This window comes from Typopeltis vanoorti, chromosome 16 (genome assembly GCF_054136105.1).
Source record: "Typopeltis vanoorti isolate ZY-2024b chromosome 16, IOZ_Tvanoo_1.0, whole genome shotgun sequence".
Lineage (NCBI taxonomy): Eukaryota > Metazoa > Arthropoda > Arachnida > Uropygi > Thelyphonidae > Typopeltis > Typopeltis vanoorti.
Genome location: NC_143564.1, coordinates 78,281,996 through 78,307,147, shown reverse-complemented (window position 1 = coordinate 78,307,147; position 25,152 = coordinate 78,281,996). Strand labels below are relative to the sequence as shown.

Below are 25,152 nucleotides of genomic sequence, written 5' to 3'. Positions count from 1 at the left end.
TACAGATAAAGAATTCGTTTATGAGTTGACCACCACATAACTATGAGAGCTATACTTAATATTAGTTCTACGTGACACATTGGTATACAAGGGCACAAATTATAGTTTAAGGATATCAGAAAAGCTCACGCCTATAAACAATGTCCACTGAAAAGATTTGCCATTCACTTATGCGAATGTGGTAAGCAAATAATTTGAAATTTCATGTGTACTGTCAAATGTGTGATGTTAATTAGTGCCGTTATTTCTTAACTTCCTAACTATGAGGGTTTCAGTTATGACATGTTAAACTGTTTGTTCTAAAATGATTATTTTTATTTTCTCTTAAAAGACACAGCGGTGAAACTCATTCATGATTCAAGCTATAGGCACAATATATATATATAAATAGTTTTCCTTATAGGAACGAAAACTGCCTCTTATAATCTGCTGTTAACGCAATTATACCATTATATATATATATATATATATATATAAAGACAAGGCAAACTGACTGTAAAGCTAAATAAGATTCTGATATAGTAAATATGTACTTATATACATTTTAAAATGAAACTAAATCCTTTGCAAAATTAACAATATGAACTCGATTTCTAACTAAAGTGAAATTCCCACTATATAATTACAATTTAGTTTTTCGAAAACCGTTTTTTTTTTTTTTTTTTTTTTTTTTTTGTAATTTTAAGCATTTTGAAAAATTTGTAACGATTTACGCTATTTTTCCACATTGCTTGTAGGAAAAAAAATGATTAAGTATATTTTTCATAGTTCATTATTATTCTTTTATGTTGTTTGAATAATATTTCGTATGGAGTATCCGAAAACTATATTTTATTTTTATAATTGAAAAACAAAGAAATTATATTGTTTATAATCATGATTTTAGCGTAATGTAATAATTGTTCATGTTCAGCAACATGCTAAATCTTTTAGCTATTATTGAGATGTACTTTATTTCATTAAGTATGATTTGCTTTTTTTTTTTTAATTTTTGCGTGCATTTTTTATTTGGTCTCCACCTTTGAGAGAAATTTCAATAGGCGATTAATTTAGTTATATAAACAGCTATTGAAATTTGGATCTTATAAAAAAAATAAAAATGGCAAGTAATATTCGAAAAACTAGTTAAAATCTCAATACAAAGGTTTCTGCTATTTCTTATATAAATGTTAATATTAAACATTTACTAATTTCAAAACCTTTGAAGAGCTATATACTATTTCAGAAACTAGAGAGGTAATCTTGTCTCGAGTGTGTTGACATCTACTTGGTTTTAGATGTAGACGTTTATTTTTAGATATACGCGCTGAAATTTAGAAAGAATATTTTTAGATAATCAAGTGAATGAGTGCAATTAAATCAACCAATTCACAATGTCATATACCTCACAGTTTAGAAATAGATGGTTGAATTTTCTTTAATGGGAACGACACTGTGAAACGTTTCCTTTAATAGCAGCGGTAAGCAAGAACTATGGAAATAACTTTACACTTCATGTGATAGAATCAACAAATACCATCTTAAAGGCTTAAGATCTCAGGAAGTTAAGCTTAACTGCAAAACAGTCAGGCCTAACTATACCTAGGGCACAAGGAGGTACTGTAAACACAGTTGCCTGTGAGAGGCATTTCTGTTTCTGGCACACGTAAGTTCCTTAGTCCCAGTGACTACAAAACAATCATTCCCGAAGTTTGTGCCACTCGGCAATCTGACGACGTGGTGAGTTGCACACTTCGTTCCAATGTTGCTGCGCTGCTCCAGGAGCTTTCGGTCCCAGTTCAAGCCGTCCGATGACTTCGTTCTTGGTAACTCGGTCCCAATCCAGAACCAGAAATTCCAGGCTGATATTCTCTAGGCCTTCATTATAAGGAACCTCGAAGACAAACGATTCATTAAAGACAGGATTTATGGTGCGCTTTTTCACATGAGTTTTCTTTTTGGCAATACGTTGGTTGTTGTATAGCAAGTAGATTTTAACGTATGGATCTGAAATTAAAAAAAAAATCAACAAATAAATATAAATAACTAAATACACAAATAATTTTGAAATATTTAATAGTAATGATAATGTCAAACTAGACTTTTATGATTATTGCTTGTGAAATATATAATTCCTTCAGATGGTTTGGAGGAGATAAAATTCCTTTCCCTGCAAGATAGATAAAATGAACTAATAACACACAAATTAACACATAAAATATACAACTTGGATCACTTTTCGGTACAATTTCCTTATGTTATGAGGAAAAGTCTCTGTTATATAGCTGCATGATAATGATTAATAGGGTTAGATTTGTAGGAATGAAGCTTATTTGGATAGCACTTATAAATCGTTTTCAAGTTAACATCTGAGATAAATTATATATTTAGTTTAATCTTTTATCCAAGTGTAAGCAAACAAGTTTGCACCTGAAGTATCTTCAGGACTGGGGCAACTCGTGGCAAAGGTGGACTAACTTCACATCACTTGCCTTAGTATCCCATAATGCAAAGCACATCTCCTTGCAGACAAGTATAATGCTATGCATTATGGAAAGGGTCACTACTCAGACCGGTTTCAACCTTTATTGAAGTCTCTTCAGTGGGAGCCAGATCCAGAGGTGATACCAAGGTTGAAGCAATGCGGAAGTCATATTTCCCTATATGAGTTGCCAAAAAGCATCACACCTTATTATTAAATTACTCTGGATTTGCTTACACTTGGATAAAGGATTAAACTAAATATATAAATTATAGTCCAACCAAGTGGAAAAAACTGCCAGCATCTTTCTCTAATCCATCCATCTCAATCACCTCCCTCGATGAGTCCTTGACTCATCGAGGGAGGCTGCAAATTACCCAACCCAGCTATCATACCCTCCCTTTAATTCTTTTACACTAGATGCACTCACTATCCCTAAGGTCAAATTATTCCACTCACTCACTCACTGCTCTCTGGGAGAAAAACCTAGCTATTACTCCTTTCTTGACTGTGAACAAACTTAACTTCCATGGATGCCCCCGTGTTCTCTCCCAGCCTTCCATATTAGGAACATTTTTATCATTTGAAGTGCTATAACATCCATTCAAAAGTTTATAGACCTCCATCATATCACCCCCCCCCCCATTTCTCCTGTTAACCAGAGTCTGCAATCCACATACTCGCAATCTGTCTTCATAATATAAATGCTATAATCTTTGTAACTCTGATTTGCACCCTTTCCACAGCTTCTTTATCCCCTTGGAAACCGGAAAACCAAATCTGCACATAGTGCAAATTTGGTCTTCCGGTTTCCAAGGTTTCAAAATACTGAGGCTCAAGAAGTTTGAATGTTAACTGCATTCAAATGTCTGAGACTCTAGTTCAGTGAATAACTTCCTCAGTTGGTATTAATGGTAGATTGTTCACATAGAAAGTGAGTGGAATCTAGCTCGAGGAAGTGGTGAGTGAGGAAGTTGACAATGCATGGCTTTAAAGAAAAATATGACAAACATTGCATGAGATAAAATGGATCTCCTGTGGTAAGTTTTGGGACTCAGTGAAGTAACGAAATGTGGTCGGGTTCACGTCAGTTTGAACCACTTTCTTTCAGTTAATAGTTTCACTGATATCAGTGCACAACATTATTTAAGATATTCCTTTCCATTTTGTGCAATTTTTACTATTTTTCATGAGGAGTAGAAATTTCTATTTCTACTCCTCATTTCTACTCCTCATGAAATATATGATGCTATATGTATATAACATACTGTATAATGGAGTTAGTCGATATTCATTCGAAATATTAGATATCAATTTTTATTTTATTATGTTATTTATTATTTTTTATGGTGGATAAAAAATAAATGAATAGATAATAGGTGAATTTTTGACGCAGCAAAAAAAAAAAAAAAAAAGAAAGAAAGAAAAAAAGAAAAAAAGAAAAACGTAGATGTCAAATAGTGAGCCGATAAACAAAATTAAGCGGGAAAAAAAAAAACGATCTGGACTTTCTTCGTACCTAACGTTTTAATACATCTTTTTCAGATGATGATGTTTGAAATTAAAGATAAATCTCTTGATTTCGTTTTAATTAGAGGAAAAACCTCAAAACAGTATTGTTGGTATTGTGTTTTTTTTCTATAATTTATATTATAAATTCATTTAATTATGCAGTTTTAATTTTTATAATTATATAGTTTTAGGGTGACGAATTACAAAATCTTCAGTTAGTTGTTCCCACTGGATGTCTACGAAATCATTGAGGTTTAAACCAGCTGTCAGTCATGGCTAGATTGGAGTTGGCTGCCTATCGATCTTCTAAAAGTCAGGGCTAAAACTGCTTCACCCACACCACGGCTTCAGGGGACTTATTTTTATTTATTTATTTATTTATTTTATACTACGTAGAATGTGTAGCCTTGTGTAAATGGCATTTGCTTCCATAGCGCTAAGGTTCCAAAATTGATTGTTGTAGATTTGATTCTAGTCGTTGATCAGAGAAAAAGTTTCTCTAGAAGAATTTTTATGGGCTTTCTTCTGCCTCAAAAAAAAAAAAACAGGTATGTTCCTGAGTTAGTCGATCTTGGTCATTGATGAAGAGTTTTTCTACCGGAAATTCTGTTTTTTTTACCAGCACCTCAAAAGGCGACCGCGGAATTCGCACTGTTACGGACAATACAAGTGTTACAGTTGAGGGATAGTGGGAGATGTCTGCCATACTCTGCATAAAGCCAGATTCATTGACATCTTTGGTTCATTATTAGTGAACAGTGATGGATGGGGACGGGCTGCCCATCTATCTTCAAAAAGTTAGTAAGGGCTATCGGATCTCCATCTACTCCTTCTGGAGAATAAAAGGCATTCATTCTGTATTAATGAAAATACTTATTTAATATAAATTAATATTTCGTTATAAATTTGATTATACAATTTTAAGTATAAATTTTAATTATAATATATAAACATATTTACAATTATGAGCAAAATAAGAACGAATTAAGAAAATTTTGCGAAGAGTGGCGCCATTTAGCAATGTTTTGAGAATTGTTATTAATATTTCTTGGGATAACTATAGAGCAGGACATAAATTTCTTTAAAAAAAAGAATCGTTTTTTTTTTTTTTTTTTTTTTTTTTTTACGTTGCCAGATTAAATAAGAATAATTTATTGTCTGAATATTATTTACAGTTATGTTTGGTAAGCAGACGACCTACATTGGCGAATGCACGTGCGTCACTTCCTGTTACATCTTCTGAAACAGCCATGTTTACTATTTAGCGTTCTATTTCTCGTAGTGTTAGCTTCCACTTAACGTGATTACAAAACGCATGATCTTTGTCTTCAAAGATTCGTTAAAATTTATTTCAGAGGTAAGGAATATTGATATACCAACAAGAATTAATATATTACAGGGAAGTATTTACAAGAATATACAATATTTTGCTAACGTACCACTGTTAATCGTCCAATTGGGCGGTCTTTATGTTATTTTCTTTTACGAGTATGTGTGTCACACATACACACGCACGCTTAATATTTATTCCGCAGTAATTTGCCGAAATACGAGATTTAATTTGGAACTTCTTTGAAAGGTTACTAACTTGTGGCTGTGATTTTTTTTCATGCATTATTTTTAGGGAAGGAGCTTAAAAAAAAAGTAAGAAGAGGGGAGTGAGGGGATAACAGGTTAAGGGAAATAGGGATGCCGTAACTCATTAAAAAGTGAGCCATCCTTTTCGTATTCGGACTGCGGTCAGTCATGAGATCACGTGCTTTCTCTAGTAGAGAATGGACACACCCACACACCCACATACACACACACACACACACACATACACACACACTCAACATATATGCAAACTTTCTTTTTTGTGAGTCCCACCTACAAAACATTTTGCAGGTGGGACATTCACTTGATTATTATAGAATCAGACATGTCTGATTCTATATATATACAGGGTGTTCGGGATAAATTTGACAGTTTCGTAAGGAAAAAGAAAATCTTCTTTGTATCTATTAAATTTAATGAATTGACAAAAAAACATTACAGGCAGAGTTAATTACAATACTATCAACAAGATTTACTCAAAATAACCACCATTAGCATCGATCACAGCTTCAATTCTGCTTCGGAACCTCGAACAAGCTGATGCTACAGTCTCCCTGGGAAGGGCCGCAAAAACTGTTTTAATTTTATCCATTAACTGGGCTTTTGTATTACTGGAAGTGCGATTGGTGTCTTTTTCAACTGCGCCCCATACAAAATAATCCATGGGGTTAAGGTCTGGGGAGTTTGGAGGCCAAACATTTGGACTGGTGAAGTCGTAGAAATTTTCAGACAACCATTTTTGACTTTTCCCAGAGGTGTGGCAAGGGGCCGAATCCTGCTGCCATACATACGGCCTACCATTGGCTACCCTTGTTATCCAGGCTTGACTACAGTTAGCAACTCCACGAACAAAGCCCGAATTCCAATGCCAGGGTTCTTCAACACCTGTTCCTGCAGATTTGCGAGGAATTCTGCTGTACGAACGCAATCAGATCGTCTGCTAGGGATCTTTCTTCTTGCTACATCCTCGTAGTCACCATTGCAAGTCTCTAGTTCATGCCTGATTGTTTTTACTGTATTCAGGGAGCATTGGGCAGCAGTCGTAATATCCTTATTTTGATGGCGGGCACGAATCATCATGATACAAGTTATTCTCTTCCATGATTCAGGTGGGTTCCAGCTATCCATCCTTTCTGACATCTTGTATATGAATGAAGAAGGGTCCAAACTTTTAAATGAAGAGAAGTGTGTGTTAATACATGTAATTTACGGAAAAATATAATTAATTATAAATATGTCAAATTTATCCCGAACACCCTGTATATATAGAATATATATATATATATATATATATATATATATATTATTAAAGGCAGGGGGCCACTACTCAGACCGGTTTCGACCATTATTGAAGTCTCATCAGTGGGAGCCAGGCTAAGAAATACTAAGTTTTAAGTAACACAGAGCTTATAAATATTTTACCAACACAAGTTACCATAAGGTGCTTTAAAATTGCGGTAAAATATTTATGAGTTCTGTATTACTTAAAATGTAGTAGTTCTTAGCTTGGCTCCCACTGATGAGACCTCAATAAAGGTCGAAACCGATCTGGGTAGTGGCCCCTTGCCTTTAATACATAGCATCATATATCTCCTCCAGGAGATGTGCTTTGCATTAAGGGTAAATATTAAGAATAGTGATCAGAGCTTATTCTGCTTTACCACGAGTTGCCTTGACTTGCACTACTTGCAGGGTCAGCTAAACTTGCAACACTTGCAGGCGCAAACTTGACTGACTTGTCTGTTTGCTTACTTGGGAAATTATATATATATATATATATATATATATATATATATATATATATATATATATATATATATATATATATATATATATTGTTTGCAGACTTTGCGTGATTCCTAAAATTAAACACAATATACTAATACTTCGTTACCCTCTTCACGAGGATAATAAAGCATCAGTGCTTCATGAAGAGGGTACTTTTCGACGCGTAAACATTGCGTCACATTCGTGTTAATACAGGGTGTCTCAAAAAAATGTATACACACTTCAACAGCTGATAAATCACTTAGTTTTCGTTATTTTGCAGGTTTAACGGATTTGAAAGAAAATTTATCCTCAAATGCTACTGGAAGTATGAAAACGTAGTTGAAGTGCAAAGACAGTTTAGAAGAGAATTTCAACGAGATCCACCTACGACACTTACTATCACTCGAATTAGAGATAAATTTGAAGAAGATGGAACTGTTCCAAATGTCCATAAGCAACGTTCAGGAAGCCCACGAACAGCTACGAGGCCCGCAACAAAAGAAAGGTTGATTGAAACGTCAAAGTTATATTGTCAAAGTTCAAGAAAATCTGTTCGACAAGCGTCTCATGAGATAGAAATATCAAGATCAAGTGACCATCGCATGTTGAAGCGCAGTCATTGGAAAAGTTACATTCCAAGAAGAGTACACGCTCTCAACGAAGATGATCCGAATAGGAGAATGCAGTTTTGTGAGTAGTACTTGGAAAAATGTGAAGAGGACGCACAATTTCCGAGACGAATTGTGTGGAGTGATGAGGCCACATTTAAATTAAATGGATCAATTAACCGGCACAATTGCACTTACCGGGCACTTGAGAATCCGCATGTTATGGAGGAACATCATGTAAATTTATCAGGAGTGACGGTGTGGGTGCGGCTTATCAGCACATGGAATAATTGGGCCATTCTTTTTCGACGGAACTGTAACTTGTGCCAATTACTTGAACTTGCTGCATGAAGCTGTCATGCCACGTATTCAAGAGGACTTTGAGGATGAGGACTTTTATTTTCAACAAGATGGGGCACCCTCACACTACCATTGAGATGTGAGGGCCTATCTCGATGAGACTCTACCCAACAGATGGATTGGAAGAAGAGGTTCTGTAGAATACCCCACGCGTTCACCATACCTCACACCAATGCACTTCTTCTTATGGGGATTTATCATGGACAAAGTTTACACTTCAAAACTGGCAACAGTCGACGACTTGAAAGCAGCAATCGAAAGAGAATGCGCCCAGCTACAAGACGAAATGATTCTCAGTGTTTGCGATTCCTTTGCTGCACGTTATCAGCGGTGCCTGGACCAGGACTGTCATCAATTTGAATAAAGACGTTGAGGGATGAAAAGTACATTTATATAGTGTACTTACAATGTGAAAGTTAACTGTATAATAATAAATACCAACTTTATGATCATTCAAAGTGTGTATACATTTTTTGAGACACCCTGTAGTCCGGGTGTGCTTTCAAAATGCATACACCTTTGCGCCCTTTGAAAATATGTAACGAGGGCACAGCGGGTCAAATTCTTAGCGTTGTGGTATTTTTAAACCGCTGAGAAGGCGTGGCTAGGTGAGCTAACATTTTGAGCTCACCCAGCACCTAGAGTCTGTGATTGGTTATTGTGTCAATTGAACGTTGTCACTTGTCATGAGTTCAGCGCTTTCTGTATGATGACTGTATTACAAACAGCTGTTGCACATGTTTTCTGAAACTAAAAATTTGAAAGTGGATGTTAGGCGAAAAAAACCTAAATGTTTCTCTTGCTATGCAGTATAGCATCTGTTGAGGTTGCAAAGTTTTTTAACGGTATATATAGGCATTTTTATTCTAGTCTTCGGAAACAACCGACAGTAAAATATATCTCTTACTGAATAAAAATGAATATTCTGTGTATTATAAGATGTTGTTGATCTATAACAAAATACTAGCAGATGTGAAATTGATACGACACGAACCGCTGATACTAAAAATAAATAAATAAATAAAAATAAAAAACTAAGGAATGTAGGATTCCCAAAAGTGTGGATAATTCCGATAATGATCGGATGTTATGTACTCTGAGTCTCAGCAAACAAAAGAAAATTCTTGGAAAAGCGAGCGAAATATACACAAACCAGAGAAATACACATAACATGGGCAACAAATTTTACGAAATGATTAGTTGCTCCATGAAACCATATTTATTCCTCCGTACTCTCTGTCTCCTCGTAAGTTTTTTTTTTTTTTAATTATGCCATCATAAATTCACTTATTCATGTCTAGACTTTATAGGCTCGTGCTATTTGCTCTACCCAGCAACTTATAGGACACATATCACAAATGTTAATTATTAATAATTCGTTTAGCATTAACGAAAGTATTTCTACTCACACTTATTCTTTCCTTTCATTTCCTATTCTCACATCTCATAAATGATGGTTCACATATTTTCATCGTTGAGTATTTCAAATATACCAACCAAATATAGCATTCTCCTTCATTGTTGTTTTCTAATAAATCCTAAAACAAACTGATTGTTCCCCCACTGCAGAAGTATTCAAAGTTATCCTGCAATTAATTGCATTGTACCGATTAAGATGAGCGCTGATGCGCTGTATACTCTCAAAACTTTCATACATCGATAAAAATGCAACCATACAGTCATGTACGTCCGCAGAGGGGGGAGAGACAACGGGGACCTCACCCTCCGGGATTGACTAAAAATTCCACAAATTATAATCGTAAAAGTGATTGAGATATGTAACTTTACTACACTCTCGACCATGGGATGCTTTTTCTGTCTTAAAATTTTATTATATATGGCGGGTAGCCATAGAACATGTGTTTTATTACAGCAATAAAGCATGTGTTCCTGTTTTTGGTTCATCTTTTTCTGATTTGTCAAAAAAATGAACTGTTGTGAACAGCAACCAGTGTTCGTTTTCCCTCTGTGTCTAGGGAATCACTGAATGAAGTGTGAATTGTAAATTTATAGTGAAACAAATTTAAACAGAAAAATACATTTTTAAAAGGTAAGTGTGTGTAATTTAATATTGTTTTACTTGTTAGTTTTATGATTTTTTTTTTTTTTTTGCTTTTAAACTGAAATAATTTGATTTAGGATTTTGGGATTAATTAGTTGATTTTTAATAAAATATGCTGGTTAATTTTTTATATATGAAATTGTGCTAAAAACTGTATTAATTCCGAATACTTTTTTCCCAAGAATTAAAGATCATTAAAATCGATATAAAATGAAAATAATGTATTTATAGTTTACATCGACAAATAATTACATTAAAAAATGCTAACTTTATTGATGTAATTATTTAATTACATAAATAAATAAAAAAAAAAAAAAATATATATATATATATATATATATATATATTTTTTTTTTTTGTTTTTAAACTGAAATAATTTGATTTAGGATTTTGGTATTAATTAGTTGATTTTTAATAAAATATGCCGGTCAATTTTTTTATATATGAAATATATATATATATATATATATATATATATATATAGAGAGAGAGAGAGAGAGAGAGAGAGAGAGAGAGAGAGAGAGAGAGAGAGAGAGAGAATCCATTATTAAAATCATATATAAAATCCAAAATACATTATTTTTATTTTACATCGATTTTAATGATCTTTAATTCTTGGGGAAAAAAAGTATTCGGAATTAATACAGTTTTTAGCACAATTTCATATATAAAAAATTGACCAGCATATTTTATTAAAATCAACTAATTAATCCCAAAATCCTAAATCAAATTATTTCAGTTTAAAAGCAAAAAAGAAAAAAATCATAAAACTAACAAGTAAAACAATATATGAAATATATATAAAACAATATATTTCATTATAAAATCTCTCACAGATTTTCTTCATCATCTAAATATCCAACATCCTAACATAAAATTTACTGCTGATCTAGAAAATAATAACTCCTTAGCTTTCTTGGATGTCATGCTTACACGATGCTCTGAAAGATTAAAAATCTCTATATACAGAAAACCTACTCATACCAATAGATATCTGCATAATCTTTCTCATCAATTTCCACCACAAAAACTTGGAACTATATCTACATTAGGACACAGAGCACGCTCTCTCTTGAATGAACCAGATGAACTACAAAAAGAAATAAATCACCTCACTCTTATCTTTAAACAAAATGGATACTCGGAAAAAACGATTAAGAAATTTCTTCTGGATCCTCCTAGGCAGTGCACAACAGAAACTATTAATTTTAAAGGTAGCATCTCCATTCCATACATTAGCACAGTCTCTAAAAAATTAGCTAAAGTCCTTAAAAATACAATATCAGGACGTTCTTCACCACACTTCCTAAAATCCGTTCTCTAATCAGCCATCCGAAGCCTACTCATCACAACCTAAAATATCCAGGTGTGTATAAATTATGGTGCGATTTCAATATCCTTATTTTGGACAAACTAACAAATCTATTGAAAAACGTATAGAAGAGCATAAGAGAGACATCTCTTACAAAAGATCTCATGAAACTGCGTTATCCAGTCATGTTATTTTTTCAAATAATCCTAATGATGATCAACAAAGCCACTCCGTTTGCTGGGATAGATCAGAAAATATCTTTCGCTGTGATGATGAGTTTGAGAGAAAAATTGTAGAATCAAGGGAAATCCTGCTGAACCCTGTCCACTTAAACAACAATTTGAGTTATAACATCCCAGATAGCCATACTTCAGTTATACAATATTGGCGTTCACGTGAACCTGCACGCACACCTGCAATAAACAATGGCACGCCTGTTAGAACAACTTGAAAAATACAACGTTTTTTATGTATCCATTATGTGTGGCAATTTTTACCTGTAATTTCCAGTGTTTTAGATACTTCAATGTTTATTACTGTTCTTTTCCTTTATGTATACCCGAGGAAGGCTGTTATAAGCCGAAACTAGTAGTATTTCTCATTAAAAATCTTTATAAGTTTTCTCGGTTTTTAAGTCATTAAATCTATGTTTAAAAAAAATATATATATATATATATATATATATATATATATATATATTCTAGTCATCTCGGTTCTAGTCATTCAATTCTTTATAAAAATATGTATGTTAACCGAGTTAATGATCATTCTTTCATATATATATATATATATGAAAAAATGATCATTAACTCGGTTAACATATATATATATTAGGATAACCAAATTATTTTATAAACTTGGTTATTTTAACTCCTAATCCCAAGTATGCAAACAATTAAGTTTGCGCCTGAAACACAGTTCAAGTCTAAAGATGGTATTATATATAACACCAAGGCAACCATTGTAAAGGTGAGTAAGGTTCTGATCACTATTCTTAGTATTTTCCCATAATGTAAAGCACATCTCTCTAGAAGATGTATACTTCAATGCATTATGGGTGGGGTCACTACCCAGACCGGTTTCAACCTTTTTTGAGGTCTCCTCAGTGAGTAGCTAGACCCTAAATACCAAGGTTATAGTAATACGGAGCCTTATCAACTTTACCTATAGAAGTTGCAACAAGGTGTTTTTATTTTTAATAAAAATCTCTGGAGGAGATATAGATGTAATAAATTTTTTAACTTGGGGATATTTTATATTAGGATAACCAAGTTTATAAAATAACTTGGTTATCCTAATATACAATATCCCCAAGTTAAAAAATGTATTATATATATATATATATATATATATATATACTGTATATGAAAGAATGATCATTAACTCGGTTAACATACATATTTTTATAAAGAACTGAATGACTAGAACCGAGATTTAAGTAAAAAGGTTTTAATATAAAAACGAATCTAGATTTCTCTAGATTCCACGATTTTTCTCTCTAGTTCATCATTGCAACGGAAGATGTTAGTAGATTTTTCCCAGCAGACTTTGTGACTTTGGTTTTCATCGTTAGGATTAGCCGAGAAAAGGATATGACTCGATAATGCACTGGCTCGCTGTCTCTTGTATGTAATGTCCCTCATGTGTTCTTCCATACGCAATTCGACAGATTTGTCTGTCTGCCCAAAATAAGGAATATCACAATCACACAATATTTTATATACACCAGGGTATTTGAGTTGATGACGACAAGGTTTTGGGTGGCTTATTAAGAAATGGATCTTTGGAAGTGGAGTGGACAAAGTTCTGATATTGTATTTTCTTAGAACTTTTGCTAATTTATGTGAAACTGTACTTATGTAAGGAATAGATATATTGCTTTGAATCTATTTGTTTCTTCTGAGTAATGTCTAGGAGGATTAAGAAGGAATGTTTCAACGATTCTCTTGGAATATCCATTAACTTCGAAAGAAGTTTTGAGATGGTTTATTTCTGTAAGAAGTTCATTTGGGTCATCCAGAAGAGAACGGGCTCTATGTCCCAAGGTGGAAATTATTCCAAGCTTATGAAGAGGGAAGTGATGGGACTGACTATGCAGATATCTGTTGGTATGTGTGGGCTTTCTATATATCGATATTTTTAGTTTACCAGAAGAGCGAGTCAGTTTGACATCAAGAAAAGGCAAGGAATTATCCGTTTCAAGCTCGGCAGTAAACTTAATACTTTGATGTTGGCTATTGAGATATTCGAGGAAAACCATAAGGGAATCATGTCCATGGCTCCAAATAATGAAGACATCATCTACGTAGTGTTTCCAAACTTTAGGTGTTAAAATAAAGGAAGAGAGAGATCCAACTCGTGAACTTCAAAATCGTACCAACTTATTGAAAACAACAACTGAATTATCCCGAAACGTTCGCTTATCTCTACGCTCTCTCCATCCGTTAATTCCTCGCATATATGGTGTTCCTAAAATCCATAAAGAGAACACCCCACTACGCCCAATTGTAGAAGGTATCAATTCTCCGACGTACAACCTTTCAAAATATCTTGCCAAATACCTCAAAAGTTTTTCAGGCGAGTCACCATCCTTTATCAAGAACACTACAGAATTTGTTACATACATCAAGGATATTGCAATCAATGAAGATGAAATCATGGCTAGCTTGGACATAACTTCTCTGTTCACTAATGTCCCAACAGATGAAGTCCTAACATTACTCAAGGACAAGTTATCCAAAAAAATGTTAGCCTTGCTTACACATTGCATCAGGTCCGGTTACTTCAAATTTCAAGATACTATATACTAGCAGAATCATGGACTGGCTATGGGTAATCCTTTATCCCCTGTACTCGCAAATATTTACTTAGAGGATTTTGAAACCAAGGCTATCTCTTCCTTTATTTCGGATAGCAGAGCTGAAAGAGTCCTGTAGATCATAACTAAGGTTATTATTTATATGATGAGGGTCCATAACAATTTCCTTAGACTCGACTATGCCGCGCACCACCTCGTCACGGCATATATATGGTTTGAAGTTGTTCAGTTTATCTCATGTTGACGGCCTTCATCATTTGTGTTTACTGAAAACAGTACATGGCTTGACAGGGCACTTGCTCTAGTTCTTTTGTAGCCAATGTCTCTCAGGTGTTCTTCCAGACGTAGGAGGATAGATTTTTCAGTTTGGCCATAGTATCGTTTCCCGCAGTCACGCGTGATTTTGTACACTCCTGGGAATTGTAGATGGTTGTGAGCTTGTTTGTATTTGCTTAAAATCGATCTTAGTTTAGGAAGAGTAGAGATGCAGGTTTTTATGTTGAACTTTCGTAAAATTCTTCTTAGTATTTCTTATAGTGTTTCTTAGTTTCTTGTAGTGTTTTTTATTTGCTTTCTCTGTTCCCACGCCTGAAGAAGTCGGACAATCCGATGAAACATGTTGCGTTTTGAATAAATGTAATTGTTATTTCTAGTTCTCGGATCTAAGTCAGTATATATAAATATGAACATATCCCAATTCCGAGTTAATATTACAGATCGTTATATATATACAGGATGGTTCAAAATTCCACGTACAAATTTTGAGGGAGGATGGAGAACATCAAAATCAACCATATTCACATAGGAAAGCATGACCGGAAACGCCACTGGAAGGTACTAACAGGGACACAAAGATACAGAAATAACACAAGGCAGTAAGTAGTTTAAAAAACTTTATTATGCGTAACTGAACAGTTCAACAGTAGTTGGATACATAATAGGGTTTCATGGTGCATGTCTGCCATCTCAGCGTTCGTAAAACGACGCATGTTCTTCGTACGACGTCGAAAGCATGAATGAGGAAGCCACAATTGCTCACCTGGAGCGCTGGCGAACAGCGCACCTATCACTTTCGGTGGCGTTTCCGGTCATGCTTTCCTATGTGAATATGGTTGATTTTGATGTTCTCTACCTCCCCTCAAAGTTTGTACATGGAATTTTTGAAAACCACCCTATATATACCAGTGGCGTCGCGTGCCCATTTCGGTTGGGTGTGCTGTTGTGTGGGTTATGCGACCCGCGCTACAAATTTCACGTCAATTTTCAAAGGGCGCAAAGATGTATGCATTTTGAAAGCACACCCGGGCTATTAACACGAATTTGACGCAATATTTACCCGTCTAAAAGTGCCTTCTTCATGAAGCACTAATGCTTCATGAAATGTTTATTTTTGTGTTTGATTTTAGGAATCACGCAAAGTCTGCAAACAATTAGAGGAGTCTTTAACGAGAATAAATGCAAAAATATAATATCGGTGATACTGATATTTCGTGGATATGCACCACACACACACACACACACACACACACACACACACACACACACACACACACACACACACACACACACACACACACACACACACTGTCTACAGACCGGTTTCGACACCTTTATTGAGATCTCATCAGTGGGGGGCAGACCCTGAGATGCTAAGATTGAATAATGCAGAACTGATAAATTTTACCTATACAAGTTGCCACAAGGTGCTTTGACCTTATGAAATAAAAATCTCAGGATGAGAGAAAGATATCCGAAAGTTTTTTACCTTGGGTATGCTATACGTTAAAGATACCAAGCAATTTTATAAACTTCGTTTTAATCCTTTTTCCCGAGTAAGCAAACAAGCAGGTAAGTCAAGTTTGCGCCTGAAGTAGTTTCAGGTCTGAGGCAACTCGTGGTAAAGGTCGGTCTGGGTAGTAGCCCTTCCTTTAATGCATAGCATCATACATGTCCGCAAGGAGATGTGCTTTGCATTATGGGAGATACTAAGGAAAGTGATCAGAGCTTACTCCACCTTTACCACGAGTTGCCTCAGACCTGAAAATAGTTCAAACGCAACCGTGACTTACCTGCTTGTTTGCTTACTTGGGAAAAAGGATTAAAACCAAGTTTATAAAATTGCTTGGTATCTTTAACGTATAGCATACCAAGGTAAAAAACTTTCTAATATAGGTAAAAAACTTATATATACATACTGCTGTTGTTCAATACTGGCGTTTTCGAGAGTCTACTACCACGCATACAATAAACAATGGCACGTAAATAGAACATCTGGAATTTTAATACAACGTTTTTTATTTTTAATTATCTAATACAATTAACCTGTGTTTCTCAGGTTTCTTAGTATCTTCAGTCTTTTATTATTGTTTCTTCTACCTACAAAGATACCTGATGAAGGCCATAATAAGCCGAAACTAGTTGTATCATCAAAGTTTTCTAACTTATTCTCGGTTTGTTAGTCATTAAATATCTTTTTAAATATATATATATATATATATATATATATATATATGAATGGCGCCATTCGCAGTCAAGTGAAATGTAAACAAATGTAAAGATGTAGTATTAAATCATAACTGCATAAATTTAACTGTTATTAATTAATTAAAATATTTAAATTTATTTAATTTTCATAACATAAAAAATTTATAACGATTCATTCAATAGTGTATAGGCTAGGTTACCATAAAGCAATCGTGTTGCTGCTTCTTCGTTATTAATGTATGAATCGTTATACCTGTAAATAAATATGAATTTCTTTTTCACATTACCTTTTCATTTTTGATGTCTTGTGTTAGTAATACGTAATAGATCTATAGTGTTTTGTATCATATAAGACAATATTGATATAGGTTCTGAGAAACAGACGATTCATCTTGTAAACAACAAGATGAATCGTCAAATAAACGACGTAAACTTACAGTATCGATACAGTACAATTCTTCTTTTCTTCTTTCACTACGCGTTATTCCCGCTTCCTATGCAGGGTCCGCGAATTACTTAGATGCGACTTCTTGTTAGTACCACTCCCAACCGACCTGTCGCCTAGTCTGTCTCTGGGGGAGGGGATATATTTTTGACTGTCGCAGCGTATGTTCACGGGGCCGGTTTGCTTGCTTGCGGGATGAAAAACCCCAGCTAAACTGGTGGAAAAACCCTACTGCCCCACTCCCAAGACCAGCTAACTTGGCTATGCCTGAGGAAGATCCTCAAGTGCCTCACGTCTTCGATGGGAATCGAACCTGGGACACTTCTTCCCCAGGCATATGGTTGTAAAGCGCAAAGCCATCATAAAGAGTCGATTAATACATATTTTGTATGTTATATGTATTATATTATATACTGTATTCTCACAATAAAGAAAAAGAAAATGTTATTAAGAAAATCATAAGGAAGAGAAAATACGTTTACGGTACTGTACTGTACTGTACTGTAAATGTATTTTCTCTTCCTTATGATTTTCTTAATAACATTTTCTTTTTCGTTATTGTGAGAATACAGTATAAAATATAATACATATAACATACAAAATACTGTATGTGTTAATCGACTCTTTATGATATCGGTAAGGCTTCCGATCAATAGTAGGCTACTTGTACTTAAGTTTTTGGGGAGTCAAAAGTTATACGCGGATTTTCGGACAACGTGGGGATAGGCGCCCCTAATCTTCACATTGTTCAAGGGTCAACTGCACACACACACACACACACACACACACACACACACACACACACACACACACACACACACACACACACACACACACACACACACACACACACACACACACACACACACACACACACACACACACACAGGGCTTGTCTCAAAACGCTCGCTCGTGGCGAGTAGTTGTAGAGAGACTGGATTATTATGAATACGTATCTGTGGTTTAGCAGTTCTATGGAAACCTTCCGGCATTGAGACCACATTCTGACGGGAAGATCCACATGTCTGAACACGTAAAACACACACACATAAAAAAAAAGTATAAATCAAGTTTGTCATTCCATACAACTAACACAGACTTTCAAGTAGTTTGACGACAAACAAAAAATGGCTTATATTGATCATAACTGGTCTGGGTAAGGACCCTTCCCATAATGCATAGAATTATACATGTCAGCAAGATGTTCTTTGCATTATGGGATACTAAGGTAAGTGATGTGAAGTCAGTCCACTTTTGCCACGAGTTGCCCCAGTCCTGAAGATACTTCAGGCGCAAATATTGTTTGCTTACACTTGGATAAAGGATTAAACCAAATATATAATTTATAGTATACCCAAGTGATAAAACTTCCAACATCAAGGAAGCATATGGAATGCTAAGAAAACCCTAAGTGTAGCTTAATCCTACACCAAGTTTGGCCTTCTTTCATTAAACATTCAAGTATCAGGGACCTAGGATAAGTCATTCGTCAAGCTACAGAAATGGCAGAAATAACTAGCGTTGCTCTAACACGCATACAGGGATTAATTTAACGTTTATTATTATTATTATTATTGTGGTTGCTTAATTGTATGTACCAATTGTGAAATTCCGATAACATCTAATGTGCATAATTAATTGTTTGCAGTCTTTGTGTGTGTGTGTATGTGTGTGTAACTTTTGCCATCCTTAAAAACATGTCTCAATATCCAAAGCTTTCTACAAAAGAGAATATTATTATTCAATAAAAAAATACCTTTCCAAACAAATTCTTTTGAAGAAAAAAACGCAATATTACTAATAACCTTATTATTGTTTTTTTATCATTGTTACGTCACACCTACAAGGAGTCCAAAAACTCATCGAGGGAGGGTATATACTCCACAACAGACAATCACAAACATCCATGCCCCCAGCGGAATTCGAACCCGCAGCCTTTTGGGGGGAGAGGGGATATGCTAACCACTCGGCCAACCAGGCTGAGTGCACTTATACAACTCTTGTTAACTTATTAGGATATATAATAAGGACGAGAGGTGGGGAGGTCTAGCGAGTAAATTTTTTGCGTGCCTAATAGGGTTTTGCATAATTTGTCCAGCTCCCCCCCCCTCTCTCTATATATATATTAAACGAATTGAATGACATAAACCGAGAGAAAAGGAGAAAGGTTTAATAGTGTCACGCGACTAGTTTCGGCTTTTTGCAGCCTTCTTCAGGTGTTTTTACGAAAAAAAAAAAAAAAAAACACATTAAACATTGAAGATAAAAAACTGTGAACAGAACAGGAAAGTCACTATACATATTTAACCTGAAAACGTTGTGGTTAACGTATTCAAAGCTGTTCCTTCGTTGGCCACATTGGTGAGTGCGTGCGTATAGCATCTCGTGAGCGCAGTATTGGATCACAGCAGAATGACAGTCTGGGAGGTTGGGGTTGATGATGATTTCTCTAGATTCTACACTTTTTCTCTCCAATTCGTCATAGCAACGGAAAATGTTGTTAGATCTATCCCAAAGGATTGTATGACTATGGTTCTCGTCATCAGAATCGTCCGAAAATAGGATATGGCTGGATAAAGCACTGCCACGTGTTCTCTTGTAAGCGATGTCCCTTCTGTGCTCCTCCATACGCAGTTCAATAGACTTCTCCGTCTGACCAAAGTAAGGAATGCCGCAGTCACACCATATCTTGTACATACCAGGATGTTTTAGATTGTGATGGCTAGGCTTTGGACGGATCACAAGAGAGCGGATCTTAGGAAGCGGAGTAAATAAAGTTCTAATGTTATATTTTTTGAGAACCTTGGCTAATTTTTGAGAGACTGAGCTTATGTATGGTATAGTGTAGAATGTAAAATTGTAGAATCTCGAGAAATCATCCTCAACGCCGTATATTTAAATAATAATTTAAGCTATAACCTCCCAGACTGTCATTCTGTTGTGATCCAATACTTGCGCTCACGAGATGCTATACGCACTCACTTACCAAACAATGTGGCCAACGAAGGAACAGCTTTGAATACGTTAACTACAACGTTTTCACGTTAATTATGTATAGTGACTTTCCTGTGCTGTTCACAGTTTTTTTATCTTCAATGTTTAATAATGTTTTTTCGTTTTTATAAAAACACCTGAAGAAAGCTGTAAAAAGCCGAAACTAGTCGTGTGATACTATTAATATATATATACAGTATATACGAGGATGGTCTGAAAGGTCCTCGGCCTCGACATAAATGCCAACATTATCGGCAAGATTTTTTTTTCTAAATTGGTACAATTGTCATAAGCATCCATGTGAAATTTCAAGTCATTCTATCAAGTAGTTTGTTTTATACAGCTGTCTGAAGCAAAAGTATTGTCTGTATCCCTTGAAATGGATAAAATTGAGTATCGTATTATAAAATTCTTTATAAAAGAAGGTTTAACGCCAAAAGAAATTCATTCGAAGTTCATAAAAGTTTATGAGCACACCTCTCCTTCGTTTTCCAAAAATTGAGAAATGGACTGCCAAGTTTAAACGTGGCCGAACCAGCCTTGAAGATGATCCACGTGAAGGACGTCCATAAAGTGTAACAACACCAGAAATCATTGATCAAGTGCACGATATGGTATTGGATGACCGGCGAGTCAAATAGCGTGAAAGTGCTGAGACTATAGGCATTTCAAAAGATCACGTAGGATATATATATTGCATGAAGAATTGCAAATGAAAAAGCTTTCCTCAAGATGGGTGCCGCACTTGCTCACAGCAGATCAAAAGCGCACTTGCATGAATAGGTGTGTAATAATGGTGAATAAACGATTCACCATTACACACCAGAATCCAAACAGCAGTCAAAATAGTGGACAGAAGCCTGTTGTTCAGCACCGAAGAAGACAAAGTCGGTTCCATCAGCAGGAAAGGTCATGATATCGGTGTTTTGGGATGCTAGAGGCATTTTGTTTTTTAATTCTCTTGAAAAGGGTAAAAAAATAACTGGGCAATAATATTCCAATCTTTTAACCAGACTAGATGAAAAAATTCGTGAGACCCGGTTTGCAAAAGAAAAAAATCATCTTTCATCAGGACAATGCACCTGCCTACAAAGGTGTGTTGGCAATGGGAAAATTAAGAGATCTGCACTATGAATTGTTGGAACATCCACCCTATTCCCCATATTTGGCTCCCTCTGACTTCCCAAAACTAAAACTCTTCCTCGCTGATCAGCGTTTTTCTTCGAATCAAGAGGTGATTGCAGCTGTAGAGGAGTATTTTGCAGATCTTACTTAGGACCACTACAGGGACGGGAGAATGGCGCTCGAGCATCGCTGGAATAAATGTATTAGTCCTAATGGAGATTATGTTTAAAAATAATTTTAAAATTATGAATTCGTTTTTTTTTTCATTGTTAAATCGAGAACTTTTCAGACCACCCGCATATATATTTATATATATATATATATATAGGGTTCCAGAAATCCACTCGCCAAAAGCCAGTAAATTTTCAGATTATTTCTAAATGCATTCAAAATGTATTATTTTCTTTGCATAACTTACAGTTTTAGGAGGATTATGAAATAAAACTTCTTGATCTGAAATCCTAATTCAAACACTGCATCGGTCTGTTTTTAAAAAATCACAAAAACACTTGCAAATTTAGTTGCCTATTTCCTCTAAAAGCCATAACATAAACCAATTATCTTCACTTTCTTCCGTCTTTTTTCCCCCTTTAAGATTCACAACTTTATTTTTCTTTCTATATGAAAGACTTCTTAAATAACCACTCAAAAATTCCCTCGTTTCTCTCATAATAGCATCGTAGAGTTTTCACTCTACGCATGTTCCTCCACTCGTCACACTACCGGTTTTCGTTTCAGTCATAAAGCGAGAAAAATGAGCTATTACATGTTATAGATTGGGCGCTAACTCTTGAAAACAGGGAATCTCGCATACTTCGAGTTTGCGAGAAAACAAATAAGTTTTTCATACCGTGAATATATGTAAATTAAATTACAGTTATCTTTTCCAATAAATAAATTTTTAATCAAATTCTGCATTATTTTCGTTTAATATCAACTTTACACATACATATACTACGCATGGCATAATTAATAAACAATCTATTATTTAAAAAAATGATCATTATTATTATTGTATGGGCACCTCCACGGAGTCCCAAGAATCATCGCAGGAGAACCAAACTATCGACAAAATAACCATCACCTCTCCTTGAAACCATGAACAGACACTCACAACTGACTCTTACGACCCATTCATTCACCACTCCTCAAGCGAAAATTATGGTCTTCACGCCCTTGCTAATCACACTCTTACTCAACTTCCAGGGATGACCTCTTGTTCAGTCCTCTCCAGCCAAGTGCTGAAACATTTCCCTTGCATCAATTCTATAAAATCCATTTTTCTATCATATTCCTGTCCCCATTTTTGCCTATAGTTCGCCCACCGATTAGAGACTCTTCGGCACTTCTGCGCATGTCCCAAAAAGAAGACTCCATTCTGATAATAGGATAATCAATCCGTCTTCTGGGATGAGTTGTTTATTATTATTGCAGGTCGGAAAATTTAGCTTTTCTTTTACGAACATTGTAGTTTTTTAAAGTGTAACTATTTTGCTTGTATAACAGTTGGGAAAATGTACGTAAAGTATTAACAAAATTTAAAAAAAAAGGTATAGCATAAAACAAAAATTTAACGAAATTTATTTTTAAGAGAGTTTTCTATAATATAAAAATAATTATACAGAAAAACAGAAATTTTTTTCAAATGAACTTAGATATTTTAAACTTACAGTTGAGAGAACTGAGATGCTTTAATGTCCTAAACCGATTAATTATTTATGACTTGTGGTGACTCTTTTAACAAACCCATGCAAAAAAAGATTGGAAAAAAATACCATTATCAAATCCTTTTAATCTTCATAGTCATCTGAATCGGTGTCCGAATTGCCATCACTTTCACTTAAACTGATCACCAAAGGTTCGCATAATTCTTCGATAATTCCGTCTCTGTCCCAATACATATTTTCCAATGAGGTGACATGAGAGCAATATTTTCCACAGTTTTGAACTGTAATACTTTCAATCGCCTGTTTTGAAAGCTTAAAAAGTTTCGACATGTCAATATCCCCAGTTACGTTCCGATGGCGAATGAAACTTTTCACTTCTGCCGAAACATACTCAATGGCATTAATATAGCAATAGCATTAAAACTACTCAATAGTATTAAAACAAAATCCGATTTCAAACTATTTTCCTTAACGTTTCTCTTTTTCAAGGAAAATTAATTTTTTCTTTAAACACAGGAATCAATTTCGAAACAGCTGGCACTCTTTTCTCGACCACGTAAAATTCGTGAATAGTTCTTCTTATAACGTCTACATCAAAATTATTCAACGCTACGGTTTCGATGGTTTTCGATTTTTTTCCCCTTTCTCTGGCGCATTTTTTTAGGAGATTTAAATTTTGGTTTACCTTCACCTTTTGATTCCCTACGAATTCTTTTTAACAGTCGACCCCGATACGCCCGCATTGCTCTTGCACGTTTTATGACTTGAGAAAGGGGAACAAGGAGACTGCCTTTTAACGATTCTTTTTCACAGAATGTCAGTACATTATTCAATATTCTTTTGCAAGAGCTACTGAAATGTTTAACAACAGAACTTGTTGACTGTACTGGATCCATCATACAAATTAATAATAAAAAAATAATGCAAAAAACGACAACAAACATCAAGTTACTACTACTAATACAGCGACAGACAAGAAAGCACGTGATTTCGAATGTTGCCAAACAATTCGTTCATCCTTCATTTCTTTCTCCCCTTTAGCATGAATCGACTATTCTTGGCGAAACGCCAAGCAGAGACCTACAAACGGTGGGCTAACTATATCAACCAAGTTTTGCGATCCACAAACCCTGAATCTGTCATCTTAGGAAGCATTCCACAGACCACTCACCATCTTGGTCACTCATCTCTGGATCCATCCTTTCCACCACTTCTACGTCCTCAAGATCATATAATTTAATTAACAATAAAAGTAACAAAATAAGAAAAAGAGCGAGTCTACTGCAACCGGACTATTACTAATTATGCACGGCATCCGGTTTACTGACAAGTGTCACCATCTCGTGGTCTCTAATCCTAACATTATATTTATTGTCTGAAATGATGCGGATTCTACGTTAGATTTTCTTGAGTTTACGGAACGAAAAACTCGAGTTTCCGGGAGAAACAAACCCGCTTGCATGCCAGAGATCAACTAACTCAGGAACCGGTCGGAAAAAAAAAAAAAATTAGAAAAAATTCTCTAGTCGGCGATAAGAATCGGACTTTTCGAGTGACGTGGGGCTGTGGACACATATGCCACTTCCACTGAGCTACACAAGCTCTTATGAACTTACCAATCAGTTTTTAATATTTTTTCTATTGACATGTTATTACGTTTGTTTACTTGTTAATAGATTTGTTCATTCTCCTTAATCTCTTGCTCGCACACGGCAACTTTTGTGTTATAAGTCTTGTTACCTTTGGTGAATGAAATCAATATAGAAAAAAGATTTTTATCATTCGCTGCTTAAAAATAGATGGCACCAGTATGTTTTACAGGGCCTATTACTCCTTTCTGTTGTAGAGCGGATTCTGGGTGCATTTTTCACAAATTGTGTACATCTGTATGAGTAGTTGTTTTAAGTTGTTCCAGGATTCTAGTTGGATGGATATTAT

At 35.0% G+C, this 25,152-nt stretch overlaps 1 protein-coding gene across 1 annotated transcript in view; it reads right to left on the bottom strand.

Annotated features, from left to right (window-relative positions):
* Nucleotides 1-1,678: 1,678 nt before the first annotated feature.
* Syt4 (Synaptotagmin 4) overlaps nucleotides 1,679-25,152 on the bottom strand; it is a 124,972-nt gene continuing 101,498 nt past the window's right edge. Inside the window, exon 4 of the mRNA XM_090406471.1 lies at nucleotides 1,679-1,986. Coding sequence (XP_090262597.1) covers nucleotides 1,679-1,986 — 308 coding nt within the window. The remainder of the gene's footprint in view (nucleotides 1,987-25,152) is intronic.